General features: G+C 46.4%; 3 protein-coding genes across 5 annotated transcripts; all 3 read left to right on the top strand.

The window, feature by feature from the left end:
* The first annotated feature begins 805 nt into the window (after window positions 1-805).
* veil lies at window positions 806-4,887 on the top strand. 2 transcript variants are annotated; one of them, XM_015183954.2, is made up of 7 exons: window positions 806-907; window positions 2,457-2,702; window positions 2,781-2,931; window positions 2,993-3,249; window positions 3,319-3,613; window positions 3,680-3,977; window positions 4,048-4,887. In XM_015183954.2, exons 2-7 carry the CDS (start codon window positions 2,464-2,466, stop codon window positions 4,611-4,613), a joined length of 1,806 nt encoding a protein of 601 aa, XP_015039440.2. In that variant the 5' UTR covers window positions 806-907; window positions 2,457-2,463; the 3' UTR covers window positions 4,614-4,887. The 2 variants fall into 2 exon arrangements, with proteins under 2 accessions (XP_015039440.2, XP_001360573.3); XM_001360536.4 differs by lacking the exon at window positions 806-907 and adding an exon at window positions 1,742-1,858.
* A 512-nt stretch (window positions 4,888-5,399) lies between these two features.
* On the top strand, window positions 5,400-9,272 carry NT5E-2 (Ecto-5'-nucleotidase 2). 2 transcript variants are annotated; one of them, XM_015183955.2, is made up of 7 exons: window positions 5,400-5,550; window positions 7,131-7,361; window positions 7,434-7,584; window positions 7,652-7,908; window positions 7,974-8,250; window positions 8,307-8,607; window positions 8,673-9,272. In XM_015183955.2, exons 2-7 carry the CDS (start codon window positions 7,138-7,140, stop codon window positions 9,221-9,223), a joined length of 1,761 nt encoding a protein of 586 aa, XP_015039441.2. In that variant the 5' UTR covers window positions 5,400-5,550; window positions 7,131-7,137; the 3' UTR covers window positions 9,224-9,272. The 2 variants fall into 2 exon arrangements, with proteins under 2 accessions (XP_015039441.2, XP_015039442.2); XM_015183956.2 differs by lacking the exon at window positions 5,400-5,550 and adding an exon at window positions 5,759-5,787.
* A 1,691-nt stretch (window positions 9,273-10,963) lies between these two features.
* LOC6898299 (protein 5NUC) lies at window positions 10,964-13,091 on the top strand. Its single transcript, XM_002138325.3, has 6 exons — window positions 10,964-11,225; window positions 11,293-11,428; window positions 11,493-11,749; window positions 11,814-12,090; window positions 12,153-12,456; window positions 12,514-13,091. Exons 1-6 carry the CDS (start codon window positions 11,026-11,028, stop codon window positions 13,071-13,073), a joined length of 1,734 nt encoding a protein of 577 aa, XP_002138361.2. The 5' UTR covers window positions 10,964-11,025; the 3' UTR covers window positions 13,074-13,091.
* The last annotated feature ends 1,143 nt before the right edge of the window (window positions 13,092-14,234 follow it).

Genomic DNA, 14,234 nt, shown 5'->3' on the forward strand with positions numbered 1-14,234 from the left:
AATCGAATTGCTGCAAATATTTCAAACAAACAAATCGTTATTTCTTGTCATAATCTTGCCTATTTTCAGCCTGTATTTCCTCCCTATGGCAAGGGAAATAGATTGAGTATTAGATTGATTCGTGACAAAGCTTTTAATCAAACTGAAATTGAATTGTTAGAGGCATAAATTGAAGCATTCTGAATGTATTTTTTGTCTATCATATCTTTAGAGAATATATAGAAATAATAGCCTATAGGAACTATCAATCAATAGTTTAGTGCTAATTGCTACATATTCTTGGACCCGTACTATCTCATTATCTATCCAATCATATCACATTGTTTATCATACATATATCTATTGTTTTATTGAATTAGTCGATGACTCACTATATATGTAATATATAATTTACCCGATAATCAATATGTTTATAGCCACATGCAGGCATGTATTGTGTCACCCACAATAGCCTCATATATTCTTTTATCTCTTTATGATCTCTCACTTGATATTGTGTAATATTTCATGTTGTTTTTCTTGCGCTGCTCTGTTTTTCCGACACTCTCGATTACGTGTTAAACTTTACTAAGCATTTTTGTTTTATTTTCGAACCAACCCAATTGGTTTTGTTTAGTTCTCTTTTCTTTTTGGGGTATATTTAAACGACAAAAAGGCCAGCAAAGTGCTGCGAGTACCTACCTACATATATATTCGTCCAAGTAATTTAGGCCCATCCAGCTCTGTGCGAGTGCTGCCGCCATCTTCAGCAGAGCCCAGCCACATAATACATCATCCACTGGCCCAGCTGTTGACTGACTGCCTCAGATGTGGGAAGTATAGTATTGACTCGAGCCGTGGGCCTATACATACATATCTGATTGAACAGTTTGAAAGATCGCGCGGCAAGTGGCAGCAGATAATTGAGGTAAGATCGAGTGATCGTGAGCGTGAGTGTGTGAGAGCACAAACTCGCGTCCAATTGAATGATCATCACACAGGCGAAAAAACGAAACAATTATAATCCCGTCATTGGGCCTCCTACTGAAAGACATTTTTGCCAGCAGACGCATAAATCTTTCCAAACTTTATCTATCAAATATTTTTGGGTTACCATGCCGCCCAAATGCATCATAAATCAGAGCAGAACAAGGAGCAGCTTTGTTATCAATGAATTAGATTTTATTTCAAAAACAAATTCTTGAAAAGCACATTGTGTGCGATCACAATATTCGGTTTCAGTGCTAATTAAGGGGTTTTCTCTATCTCGCATTTCCATTGTCATTACCCATTTCTATTACTGGATCCTACTATATGTGCATTACTGTAAGGTTCTGTGTGATTCCCGTAAAAGCTTGCGATCATTTGTGCCAACGTGGGAAGATCAAGATCTGTTTTGGCAATTGCTTTGGGTATTTGGCGACAAGCACTTGCCACTTTGCGATTGGCATTGACTCAGCAGTATAGATACAGATATACAGCGCAATATACGCTGTATAGGCTGTCCCCTCGATTATCTGCACCACAACCACCAATTCATCTGATTAGACACTGAAGAAGCGGGGGTGATAAGCGCTCCTCTGACACCGCCCCCTGAACAAACAAAAACCAGAATATAATAATGCAAAAAAAAGGTTAATAACAAATAAATAATGACGCTCCCAGAGCCACAGAGCGGAGCAGAGCAGAGCAGAGAGGAGTCAGAGCCAGGGCCGAAACGTTATCGCAATCTATCCACTCCGCCCGCTCGGCGAAACAGTAAATTTTGGTTGTCGGTTGTCGGCTCTCAGTACTCCGCTCGGTTATAACGGTTGTGTGCCGTGCTGCTGTTTGGGCCAATTTCGGGTCAGTTAGCCCGTGGATCGTGTGACGAGTGCATGTAAGTAGCGTTCAACGGCCTGCCCCTACCTAAATTCACGGCCAAATCGCTTGGTGTCTGTCTCTGTCTCTGTCTCCGTCTCAGTTTCGGTTTGAGTTTCGTTTGAGTAGGCAGCGGCTATCGGAAACAGATTTCTTTCAGAAGTATCATTAGCCAGCCATTAGCCGCACAGAGAGCCAAAGAGCGTTTCAAGCTCAACTTCAGCTCCGATTCATCGCCATTACCATTCACAGCTTTGAAAGAAACCAGTTAATTGAGTGGCTGTCCATGGCAGTAGCCAAAAAAGTTCGATCGAATGGGAGCGGATGGGTGAATGGCGTTCCGCGTGTATTTGCACACGCAGAGCTTGATAAGCTGCCGATTAGATTTAGGGCACGCCATAAACCATACTATTAAATGATTCGAAGTGCGGTTTTGGCGGGGCTCGTGATTGATAAATATTTGCTAATAAGTACTGCCAGTGATAACATCTCAAATTAGATGGTTAGCTGAGCGGAAGGGCTTGATATAACCCTTCAAATGTTATCATTTGGTATTTGATTTACGGCACTTGATTGTTATATCTGTCTAATCACACGGATAACCATTGCCATTCCAGTGCGAAAATGCCATCTGCCCGGACCTTCTTCATCGCCGCCTGTTCGCTGCTGGCCGTGCTGGCCCCGACAGCCCGATCCAACCCCATTGATCCAAAGATTGCCGATGTGGCCACGGAGATCATTATCCTGCACAACAATGACATGCACGCCCGGTTCGAGCAGACGAACGTGAACAGCGGCACATGCTCCCAGGAGGATGCCAATACGGACAAGTGCTACGGAGGATTCGCCCGAGTGGCCTATGAGTGCGTACGCTGAATATTTGGCCCTCGGACATTTTCTAATCTACCAAACACCCTCTTCTCCTCTTACCCCAAAAACAGAGTTCGCATGTACCGCAAAGAGGCTGAGAACGGTGGACCTGCCGTCCTCTACCTGAATGCCGGCGACACATACACGGGAACAGCCTGGTTCACCATCTTCAAGGATGAGATTGCCAGCGCCTTCCTCAACAAACTCAAGCCCGATGCTATCGTAAGTGCTGGCGGTCTCCGCCGGTTTGCCGAACAAGACTAAATCCCCACCTCCCTTGCAGTCGTTGGGAAACCACGAGTTCGATAAAAATGTCGAGGGTCTAATCCCGTTCCTGAATGACGTGGAGTTCCCCGTGCTGGCCTGCAACCTCAACCTGACCAACGAGCCAGACTTGGCTGCCACCAAGTCGTTGGCCAACTCCACCATCCTCGAAGCAAATGGAACCAGGATCGGCGTGATTGGCTACCTCACGCCAGACACCAAAATTCTGGCCGCCAAGAACAACGTGGAGTACGTAGATGAAATAGTGGCCATCAAGTGAGTTCATCCCTTAACATTTATGCATATCCGAAAAGAAGATGGAGTGACTCTTTCATTCCGCTTTAGTGCTGAGGCAGCGAGGCTTAAAGCTGACGGCATCAAGATCATCATTGCCTTGGGCCATTCGGGCTACCTCAGGGACCAGGAGATAGCAAAGAGCTGCCCGGAGGTGGATATTGTCATTGGCGGACACTCGCACACCTTCCTTGACTCTAGCCAGCCCGTGGCCGATCCCACTGACTCTGATCAGGAGGCCGTGCGTGGGCCCTATCCTACGACAGTGGTGCAGGAGAACGGCAAGAAGGTGCCAGTGGTCCAGGCCTATGCATACACAAAATATCTGGGCAAAATCCATGTGCAGGTGGGTGCCACAACTAAACCACTCTGTAGCTAATGATAACCGATAACTGAATCTATATATTCCCAGTTCGACGCTGAGGGAAATCTGCTTGAGTTCGACGGGGAACCGATCCTACTGAATGCCTCCGTGGCCCAGGAACAGGAGTTGCTGGACCTGCTGGAGGTGTACCGACCCAATGTGACCGCTATGGAGAACTCTATTGTGGGCTACACCAAGGTGCATCTCGAGGGCGGCAACGTCTGTCGGATGAGGGAGTGTAACTTGGGCAATCTGATCACCGATGCCATGGTTTATGCGCGCGTCTTGGAGGAGGAGGGTGGCGAATACTGGACAGATGCACCCATTGCCCTGATGCAGGGAGGAGGTTGGTCAATCACTTCAAAGTGCAAAACCCATTACCGGTCCGACTGTATGTAACTGTGATTTCTCTGTAGGTATTCGAGCTGCGATTGAGAAGGATGCGGACGGAAATATCACGGGTAGCGATCTCCTTGCCGTCCTACCCTTCGAGAACGATTTGTTCGTCACGAGGGTGACGGGCAAGACCTTGCTGGCGGCTCTGGAGCACTCGGCTGGAGTGAGGTTGCTCGATTCGAATGGCGGGTTCCTGCAGATGTCGGGCCTGCAGGTGGAGTACAACTACAACAACGCCGAGGGTCAGCGCTTGGTCTCCGCGCAGGCGCTCTGCGGCGACTGCATCGTGCCCTCGTACAGCAGGGTCAACGAGAGTGCCAACTACTTCGTGATCGTGCCCCAGTTCCTGCTCGAGGGCGGCGACGGTTACACCTTCACCGAGCAGAGCGACCCCCTTAGCATTCGCATGCAGCGCAACGATATAGTCTCCGTAATCGTTTACCTCACTCAACGGCACTACGTCTATCCCGAGATCCAGGACCGTATAGTCATCCACGAGAAGGACGACAAAGGTTCGGGGGCCAACATTGTGGCGTCCATCGCCCTCATCCTGATCTCGTCCCTGGCCACCAGATTCATAAACTAAACAAATCCTTCTCTTCGTATCCTCCCTCCATAGCAGAGCACATGTATTGTATTGTATTGTATGAAATTATGCAAACTTTTGCCACTAGCTCAATTTTTAGTCAGTATATGTATATTGTATGCTCTTTCGTTCTTCCAATTGCGGTCTTATAGGTTCAACCAAAACATACTACTATCTAGGCATATTTGCAAATACATTTTGTGCAATATCGTTACTTAAATTAGGAATACTTTTTTTGATTTCCATTGGGAATAAATACCGCCTATCCGCTAGAGTTTTGTTCTATTTGCGTGACAGCTTTCAATGGGAATATTTGTATGCTTTGATATAACAACTACACTTTGTTTCGCGACCGATAAGATACGACAGCTTCCATGCTGTGACAGCCTGCTTTTTGAAAGAGCAAGACATTATACTCTTCCAAAGAGTAGTCTAATTTTGATTAGGATTTCCGAATTTAGCAGATATTCTTGATCAGGGAACGCTCTCATCTAAAGATAAACCAACCGCACAACAAGTTGCTACGGCAATGATCGATTCGAAAGGGTGTCAAAAGCTTCGGCACCCGAAGCTGGCCAAGCTTTCGCATTTATAATTAAGTTTGTGTCGTGGTCACTAGACTCTTACTTTCCATGGGCGAGCATTTGAGTGACAGAGATGGCAGCTGTGAATGAGAATGAGAAATGCTACACTGCGCTCTCATTGCATAACTTCGCGAGTGATAAGACACGACGACAGCTTCCCTTAAGAGAGAGAGAGCACGAGAGAAAGTTCTTTCGCATGCTCTCCATTTATTGCCGAGGCGATCTTCGTTACAGGCATGAACAAGCAAATTCCGATAAAAGTTATAACAAATCGGACCGGCACATTTTGCACCCGCCCGGCATCGGCAGACCGTTGTAGACGCTCAGTGCGATCATAGACACTGCTTGCAAAGGTTGTATTTTTTTTAATCGCGTACAAGCCAGAAATTATTGTAAATTAAATGGGATGACGAGCAATCAGTTATCATTACCCATTCCTGACTTAACTGCTTACCTGAATTTGGTAGAAGTAATTGCCCATTTGGGGCGGGTGCCATTCGCGTGAAACAAAAGTGATTTCTATAGTCGATATGTCGCCAGCTGATCAGATTTACATATTTTGTGTGCACTAACCAAATGGAATTCCTCAGGTGTAAATTCCAAAACTGCCATAAACTTTCGTTCTAGCTAGATAGCTATGGGCTATGCCGAATACAAGACCCCAAATATTTTTTGGATATTCATTGAGGTATATGTGTCCTTAGTGTTGTGATATATCGTTTCGCTGGTTGATCCCTAAACACCTTATTGTTTCCTATTACATTATCTAATACATATAATGGGCAGAAAAATCCCCTGCTAAGCTACAGTCTGGAAAGTTTTTAGCTTTGATTGATGCCGCCTGTATCTGTAGCTGTATCTGTGTCTATCAGAAGTCTATATGTATGCGGGATAGTCTGGAAACCGCAAGTGAGATTATATTAAGTGATGGCATTAAGTGATCTACATATATATACATAAGTGGGGAGTGAAATGCTTTTGTCGTCTGCACCCAAAAGTTGACACAATTCGGATTCTTTTGAAATTCCCCAACACAAGCTCCGGCTCAAGCTGTGCACACAGTTTTCAGTATATGTTTCAGAATTTCAAAACGAAATATAGGCACATATGTGCAATTTATTCATTTCTGTATAAAAACACGTACATTTGAAGGTTTTGTTTTGTGCAAAATTCCCAGGTTATTTATGCGTTTTGTGGTATTTATTTACATTGCGAATACCCGCCTGAATAGATATTGAAATATGGTTTGTTTTCCGTTCCCCAATTTATTGCCCTCTTTTGTTTATCTCCCTGAGAGCATGTGGCGCCTCAAACTAATTGAAAACTATTTTGCTGGGGATTGATCAAGGAGATGAGATCTCAGATAGTTTTTAATTGCCTGACCGCAATATTTTGCCGGCCACTGTCCCCCCCAAAAAAGTCATTGGCTCACGCTCCAAATGATTTTTTGCTGAACAAACAAATTAATTACGTTCAAAGTGGCATTGCGGGGCGACTCATCATTTGAATTCAGTATATATGTATTTATTTTTTTCGCACTTTTGCTAACTTGCTTGGGTTTGGGTTTGGGTTTGAATTTCGGTTTTCGTTTCGATGTGATATGGTACAGGGGCAGAGAGACCTTATATACGGGTGCAGATACCAAAAACCACTAAATATAACTATAATTAGCCAGCAACAAAGATTCTGTTCTGGGAGCAACTAGAAGAGTAACATGGAGTGTCATTTGTCACCTAATTAATTGCTAGTGCTGTAAAAACATTGTACGGACAGTGAACGCTCTTCCAGATGAATACCAAATACGTGAATAGCTATCTAGAGCTTTTTGTTGATCAAACAAAGATGGTTAGACCTATAAAGATTTGAGCGACAATTATCAAAAGTTTGTTTAAGCGTTACAATAATGAAAATATCAACTATCATTTCCGTGCAGCTCAAAGATGCTCCTACACTGGGCTTACGGCATTCTAGTAATTCTTTTAGCCCACCATTCTGAAGGAAATCCCATTGAGCGCAAGGCAAATGTGGCCACAGAGTTCATTATCCTGCACAACAATGACATGCACGCCCGGTTCGAGCAGACGAACGTGAACAGCGGCACATGCTCCCATGAGGATGCCAATACGGACAAGTGCTATGGAGGATTCGCACGAGTGGCCTATGAGTGAGTAGAGGGAATCCACATATCTCTATCCAATCTCTGGATCAATCAGCTAATAAAATCCGATTCCACCAGGGTTCGCAAGTACCGCAAAGAGGCGGAGGATGGAGGAATGCCCGTGTTCTACCTCAATGCTGGTGACACTTACACGGGCACCGCTTGGTTCACCATCTTCAAGGACAAGATCGCCAGCAGCTTCCTCAACAAACTCCAACCAGATGCTATTGTAGGTCCAGAGCTCAAGATCTGCTGAATTTTTAATCTCAATATGCATTCCCTATGTTCTTTTCCAGTCCTTGGGTAACCACGAGTTCGACGAGAAAGTAGAGGGCCTAATACCTTTCCTCAACGAGGTCGACTTCCCGGTGGTGGCCTGCAATCTGGATATGAGGAAAGTGCCCGAGTTGGCTGCCACCAAACATCTGGTTCCCTCTACGATCCTGGAGACCCAGGGCACCAAGATAGGTGTGATTGGCTATTTGACGCCAGATACTAAACAGCTTACCCTCCAGAGTGAGGTGGAGTTCTACGAGGAAGTGGTTTCCATCAAGTGAGTTTAATTCTGGGCTTAGTTTCGGATAATTGTGATCCCTAGTTGCATCCCTCTTTTGACAGTGCTGAGGCGAAGAAGCTGAAAGCTCAGGGCATCAAGATAATCATTGCCCTTGGCCATTCTGGCTATCTGAAGGATAAGGAGATAGCCAAGAACTGCCCGGAGGTGGATATCGTCATTGGTGGCCACACCAACACTTTCCTCTACAACGGCGCCCAGCCCGATATAGAACGCATCGAAGGTCCCTATCCCACAGTGATCAAGCAGAAGAGTGGCAAGGAGGTGCCTGTGGTGCAGGCCTATGCCTACACTAAATATCTGGGCAAGATCCATGTGCAGGTGGGTGCCCCAACTATGCCACTCTGTAGCCGATAACTAAATCTATATATTCCCAGTTCGATGCTGAGGGAAATCTGCTTGAGTTCGACGGTGCACCGATCCTGCTGAATGCCTCCGTGGCCCAGGAACAGGATCTGCTGGACCTTTTGGAGGTTTACCGACCCAGCGTGATACATCTGGAGAACTCGGTGGTGGGCCACACGAAGGTCTACCTGGAGGGACGCAAGGAGGTGTGCCGCGACAGGGAGTGCAACCTGGGGAACATGATCGCCGATGCGATGGTCTTCAGTCGCGTGCGAGAGGAGCAGGGCGGCGACTACTGGACCGATGCGGCAATAGCAGTAATTGTGGGAGGCGGTTCGTAGGATGCTCCAATGCTCGATTAGATCCTTTTGTTATCCTGGAGTTCTTTTGACTTGCAGGCATACGCAGCTCGATCGAGAAGAAGTCCGACGGCTCGATCACCGACAGCGACATCCTGGCTGTTCTGCCCTGGGGCAATGACCTGTTCATGACCCGAGTTTCTGGCAAGACGCTACGCAATGCTCTTGAGCACGGGGCGGCTGCCCGTGGCAAGGACTCGGACGGCCCCTTTCTGCAGGTCTCCGGTATCCACGTGGTCTACAACCCCAGCAAACCCGAGGGCCAGCGCGTCGTCTCGGTGCAGGTTCGATGTGCCGCCTGCCGCATTCCCACCTACAGCGACCTCGACGACGCGGCCTTCTACAATGTGATTGTGCAGGAGTTTCTGTTCGACGGCGGCGATGGTCATGTCTGGAAGGAGGCCAACAACCCACAGCACCAGCGTCTGCAGCGGAAGGACAATGAGGCCGTGAGACAGTATCTGCGCGAGCGGGACTACATCTATCCGGAGGTGGAAGGACGCATTATATTTAAGGGCGCTGCAGGTGGCCTCTTTGCCTCTGTGTCCCTGCTTTTGCTCTCATCCTTGGCGATGCGTGTCGTGAGCTAAACTTCTGTTGGTATTTCGTTATTAAACTTTTGTGTGAGTGTTTTTTAAACGTTTCTGACCAATCAGATCAGCATAAGGAAATTAACAATGACAGTATTTAGGATTACACAATTTATGAAAGAGTTCCATAGACCTTGAAGACAGCTCGTTTGATGCTGTCAAAAAACCAATGTGATTCCAAAAGGTAGTTGCCTTCCGGAAAGGGCAAAACAGTTGATATCTGATGATCTATGACGTTGGTGGCCAGCTGATCCACAATAAGATCATGCTGCAGGCGAATAGTGATTATAAATATAGAATCAGATCAAGCTGGAAGGATCAATAACTTACATGGTAGGGACATGAATGGTTCAAATTGGAGCTCTTCTCAAATATGCCGAGCAAGTAATTAGCGACTGGATTATACTTTCGATTAATCAATAGTTTACAGCCATCGACGGTAATATTGTAGAGAAATGGTTTGTAGCCATTTAACCGTTGGTATAGTGCAAAATTAACCTTAATAATTCCAAATAGAAAATATAATTTAATAACAGAAATAATTGTGTATTCGCACCTTCACGTTGGTAATAGGAGGTTGTAGCAAGTGAAGTTTTGCGGACAGATATTTGTAGCTCCGATTGACAGACTTCAGATAGCAATAATCTATTGTGCAGTATAGTTTATCCACACAATTGCATTTCAAGTTGGTAAATTCAAATTTTGATGTGATCTTGGATAAAACATTTTAAGCAATTATAGGATCAGTTTGATAGATTAAGTGGAGTTGTCTAGCTGATACATACCTCGCTGATAAAAAACAGCATCCAAATGAGCTTAAACAGGTTATGCTTAGCACGCATGTTGAGGTTTTGACGGTCTAGCGAAAACTATTAGCATTTCGAACGATTTTTGGTCAATAACTGAAATTCGCCATTATATGTGCACTAAAGCGGCTAATGCACTAATAAATTATTTGATAAAATACTGAACCAAAAATGTTCATAGCGCACATGATTAAATTGTAAAGCTATCAGCTAGGGTCCGCTTTTTACATTAACAATAGTTTTCCAATTTACTTTGGGAATACACATAAATTGGGACTACATTTTTCACATTCCGCAAGATTTATTCGTTTTCAAAACGAAAACATTTTCGTTGACGAAATGAAAAGTAAACGGCATTTTATACAACGAAACGAATCTTAATTGCAAAAGGACAAAAATAGATGACTTAACACTGATGCATTAACATAAACTTGACACCTATTTCAGGGCAATTTAACTTATGCTTTCTTTATAAATAATTTTATTTTAACCCAACCTCAAATTTGGCACGGAAAAAATTGGCCAGGGCAACAACAATTTTCGTTTTGGTGCAAACAGCAAAAATATGTGAAAACTGGAGAACTTAATCCGCAAAAGTAAATAAAAAACGGTGCCTGCCTGTATAACGAAAAGCCTGTCACCCCAAAAGTATGCACCACATTAACAAGTATGAATAATGTAAAAACCATGCCAGCCCAAAAGAATGCAGCACTCTAAAATGTAGAATTCATGTAGAAATGTAAAGTGACATGTCATGTAAACTGACTGCAGGAATATGTATATTGCATAAGTTGCATAATTATTGTACTCCAGTTACAACTCGTTTTGTTGTTCCTAAGAACGAAGTTAGTTAGAAGTTAGTACTAAATATTTTGTTTTGTTGTTCCTAAGAACGAAGTTAGTTAGAAGTTAGTACTAAATTGTACAAATATGTACATACTGCTGAACAGAGTCGTCTATAGTTTTCCCTTCAATCGATGAAACGTCAACTGTGGAATGTTGAATGCCGACCTGCAGTTGATCGTGGGCATGCTTCTGATTTTGCTGAGGCACGGCTGCGGAATCAAGTTCACGCTGCTCCACACGAACGACATGCACTCCTGGTTCGATCCGCAGTCGGAGAGCGGTGGAAAGTGCCAGGCGGGCGACGATAAGCAGGGACGATGCTTTGGGGGATTTGGTCGCGTGGCCACTGCGTGAGTGTCCAGGAAGTGGGAGGACCGATAGCCAGTTCACTGATTGGAATCTTCGTTTCATTCTTAGCGTCTCAGAGGCCAGGAAGGCGGGCACGGTGATCTATTTGAATGGCGGAGACACGTTCCAGGGCACTCCCTGGTACACGATCTACAAGGGGAAAATGGTGGCTCAGCTGATGAATATGCTGGCCCCCGACGCCATGGTAGGTGGGTGGGAATACGCGATATCCTAGCTACTACTACCACTGCCGAGGCGGACTCCCACAGGCGCTGGGTAACCACGAGTTCGATGATGGCGTCGATGGACTCGTCTCGTTTCTGGAGCTGGTCAAGTTTCCTGTATTGGGCTGCAACCTGGATCTGCATAAGGTGCCCAAGCTGCAGGCCTTGAAGCAGCTGGTTAAATCCACGATCATCACCAAGGAGCACACAAGGATCGGAATTGTGGGCTATATACGGCCGGATACTAAAGATCGTGTCCAGCCAAGCGATGTGGTGTTCACCAAAGAGATACCCGCCATTAAGTTGAGGATCAGTTGGCAGTCGATTGCATTTATCTTTGGGCTAACTCTTTCAATCTCATTGCAGCGCGGAGACAAAGAAGCTTTTGGATCAAGGGGCTACCATCATCATTGCTCTGGGACACGCCGGAATCGAAAAGGACAAGGAGATAGCCAGGGACTGTCCAGATGTAGACATCGTCGTGGGCGGCCAATCGCACACGTTCCTCTACACGGGCAAGCCCCCAGACAAGGAACTGCCCGAGGATCGCTATCCCACCATCGTTTTTAAGCCGGATGGGATCAAGGTGCTCGTCCTGCAGGCATATGCCTTCACCAAATATCTGGGCTTCATCGATCTGGAGGTAATTGTTACCTTCAGGACCTTTAGATAGTCCTAAAGGGTTTCATTCCATTCCCTATGCAGTTCGACAATGTCGGCAACCTGTTGAGCTTTAAGGGCAATCCCATTCTTCTGGACAACTCGGTCGAACCCCGCCGGGATGTCCAGGAACTGCTGGACAGAAAGCGCAAGGTAATCGACGACATGGAACAACACGTGGTAGGCACTACCATGGTGCACCTAAACGGGGATCGGACCAGCTGCAGATTGGGGGAGTGTAACTTTGGGAACATTATCGCCGACAGCTTGGTCTATGCCCGAGTGCTGGAGCAGACGGGTGAAAGGAAACACTGGACGGATGCGGCCATTGGGTTGATGAATTCCGGAGGTAGGGTCTCGATAGGGCATTCATTTGAAAGTTCACTTATACAGACATCCCCGATAGGGATACGGGCCTCGATCGGTACGGCCCAGACGGGGGCCATCACGGAGGCGGACGTGATGGCCGTGTTGCCCTTCGACAGCGACCTGTACTACACCAGAATCAGTGGCGATCACCTAATGAAGGCCTTGGAGCACTCTGCTGATCAGCGAGACACGGAGTCGACTGGGGGCTATCTACAGGTGTCCGGATTGCGCCTCAAGTTCAACTACAACCGCACCAAGGGCCAGCGTATCTCGTCGATCCGCGCCCGGTGCACCAACTGTCAAATACCCTTCTACGAGATCGTCGACAGGGATAAGTACTATGGTGTGATTGTGCCCTACTTCCTCCTGGCCGGCGGCGATGGACACAGCTTTGTGGATCCCGACCAGCCAGAGTTCTCCAAGCTGTTAATGAACGATCGCGAGGCGCTGATCAGGTACCTCCAGGAGCACAAGATCGTCTATCCAGAGCGTGAGGAGCGCATCATCGGCCTGGAGAGGAAAGCGTCCTGCTCCAGCAGGATTCTGGCAAGGCTTTTACTCATTTTCTTCTTCCCCATTCACTTCACACTTCAATGATTACGTAAAAGATTGCCCTATAAATACACTATCAGATCATTTTGCATCTACGGCTGTTCTTTTGCTGCTTAGATACAAGGTGCAAAACGATCTCATTGACATCATTATCATTAGCATTCACATTGGCCTTCTGTTTTTGCCTATTACTTACGTAATCTCTTACAACGATCAGCAGTCCGGTCCTGAGCATTGACCTCTCCCATATGGTCGAGGGAGAACTGAACTCTAACATGCGCATATTTTCCAGATCAGCGCTCAACTTCTTGTGACTGATCTGACACTGGTCTTCAAGTTCATATTTCCAGGTGCTACCAGCATGACTTGGACTCTCCATTCCATCTGTCGCTCCCTGTAATTGACTACCAAATGAATGCTACTTATCTGTATCTACTTCTTTGCCTCTGACTCTGTTGCTGTCGCTCTGTCGCTGTCGCTGTCTCTGTCTGAGTTGGAGTCTCTGCTCTATGTTCGTTCTGGGCTGTCTTCTGCTAGTGCTAAGCACTATTAAATTCCCCATGGTTAGGCTTTTCATGAGAAGTTCACGCTCAGCCCCGAACAGAACGGACCCCGCCGACCTCTGCCCACATAGTAATAGTCATCAAGCTCGTGTTGCGTCCCCCTTGCCATAGAAAACGCCTCTGCCCCTGGCTTTGGCTTTGGCCTCAATGCGGCTACTGGCGGCGTCATTCCGTGTTCAAGCTCCATCCCCATCCCCAGCCCTAGTCCCAGTCCCAGTCCCAGTCCAGCTGCTGTCGTGAGAAGCACATACTCGCGCGCACACACATACAAACACACCCGCACCCGCATCCGTATCCCACATCCGCATCCACATCCACATCCACATTCATGACTCCTCCTCGATCTGCAGCTCTGTCTGAATCCGACTTGGTCGTAGGCGACATAAACACAATCTGCTGTCGACGTTTGGCTACAAAACTAGGTGGTACTGAGGAAGAGCTGGAGCTAGAGCTGGAGCTGAAGCTCCCTCTCATGGAGATTGGTATGGTACGAGTATGTAATTATGTAGCCTCGACTAGGGCCTGCCGCTCGGACGTCGGTCAAGTGCAGAGCCGGGCATTTCTGCACGGCACTTGGACTCTTGGAGCTGGGCCATGGCCATGCCATTCAGCTATCAGTCATTCGGTTAGTCATGGCCCAGAG

The sequence above is a fragment of the Drosophila pseudoobscura genome, chromosome 3 (genome assembly GCF_009870125.1).
Source record: "Drosophila pseudoobscura strain MV-25-SWS-2005 chromosome 3, UCI_Dpse_MV25, whole genome shotgun sequence".
Classification (NCBI taxonomy): domain Eukaryota; kingdom Metazoa; phylum Arthropoda; class Insecta; order Diptera; family Drosophilidae; genus Drosophila; species Drosophila pseudoobscura.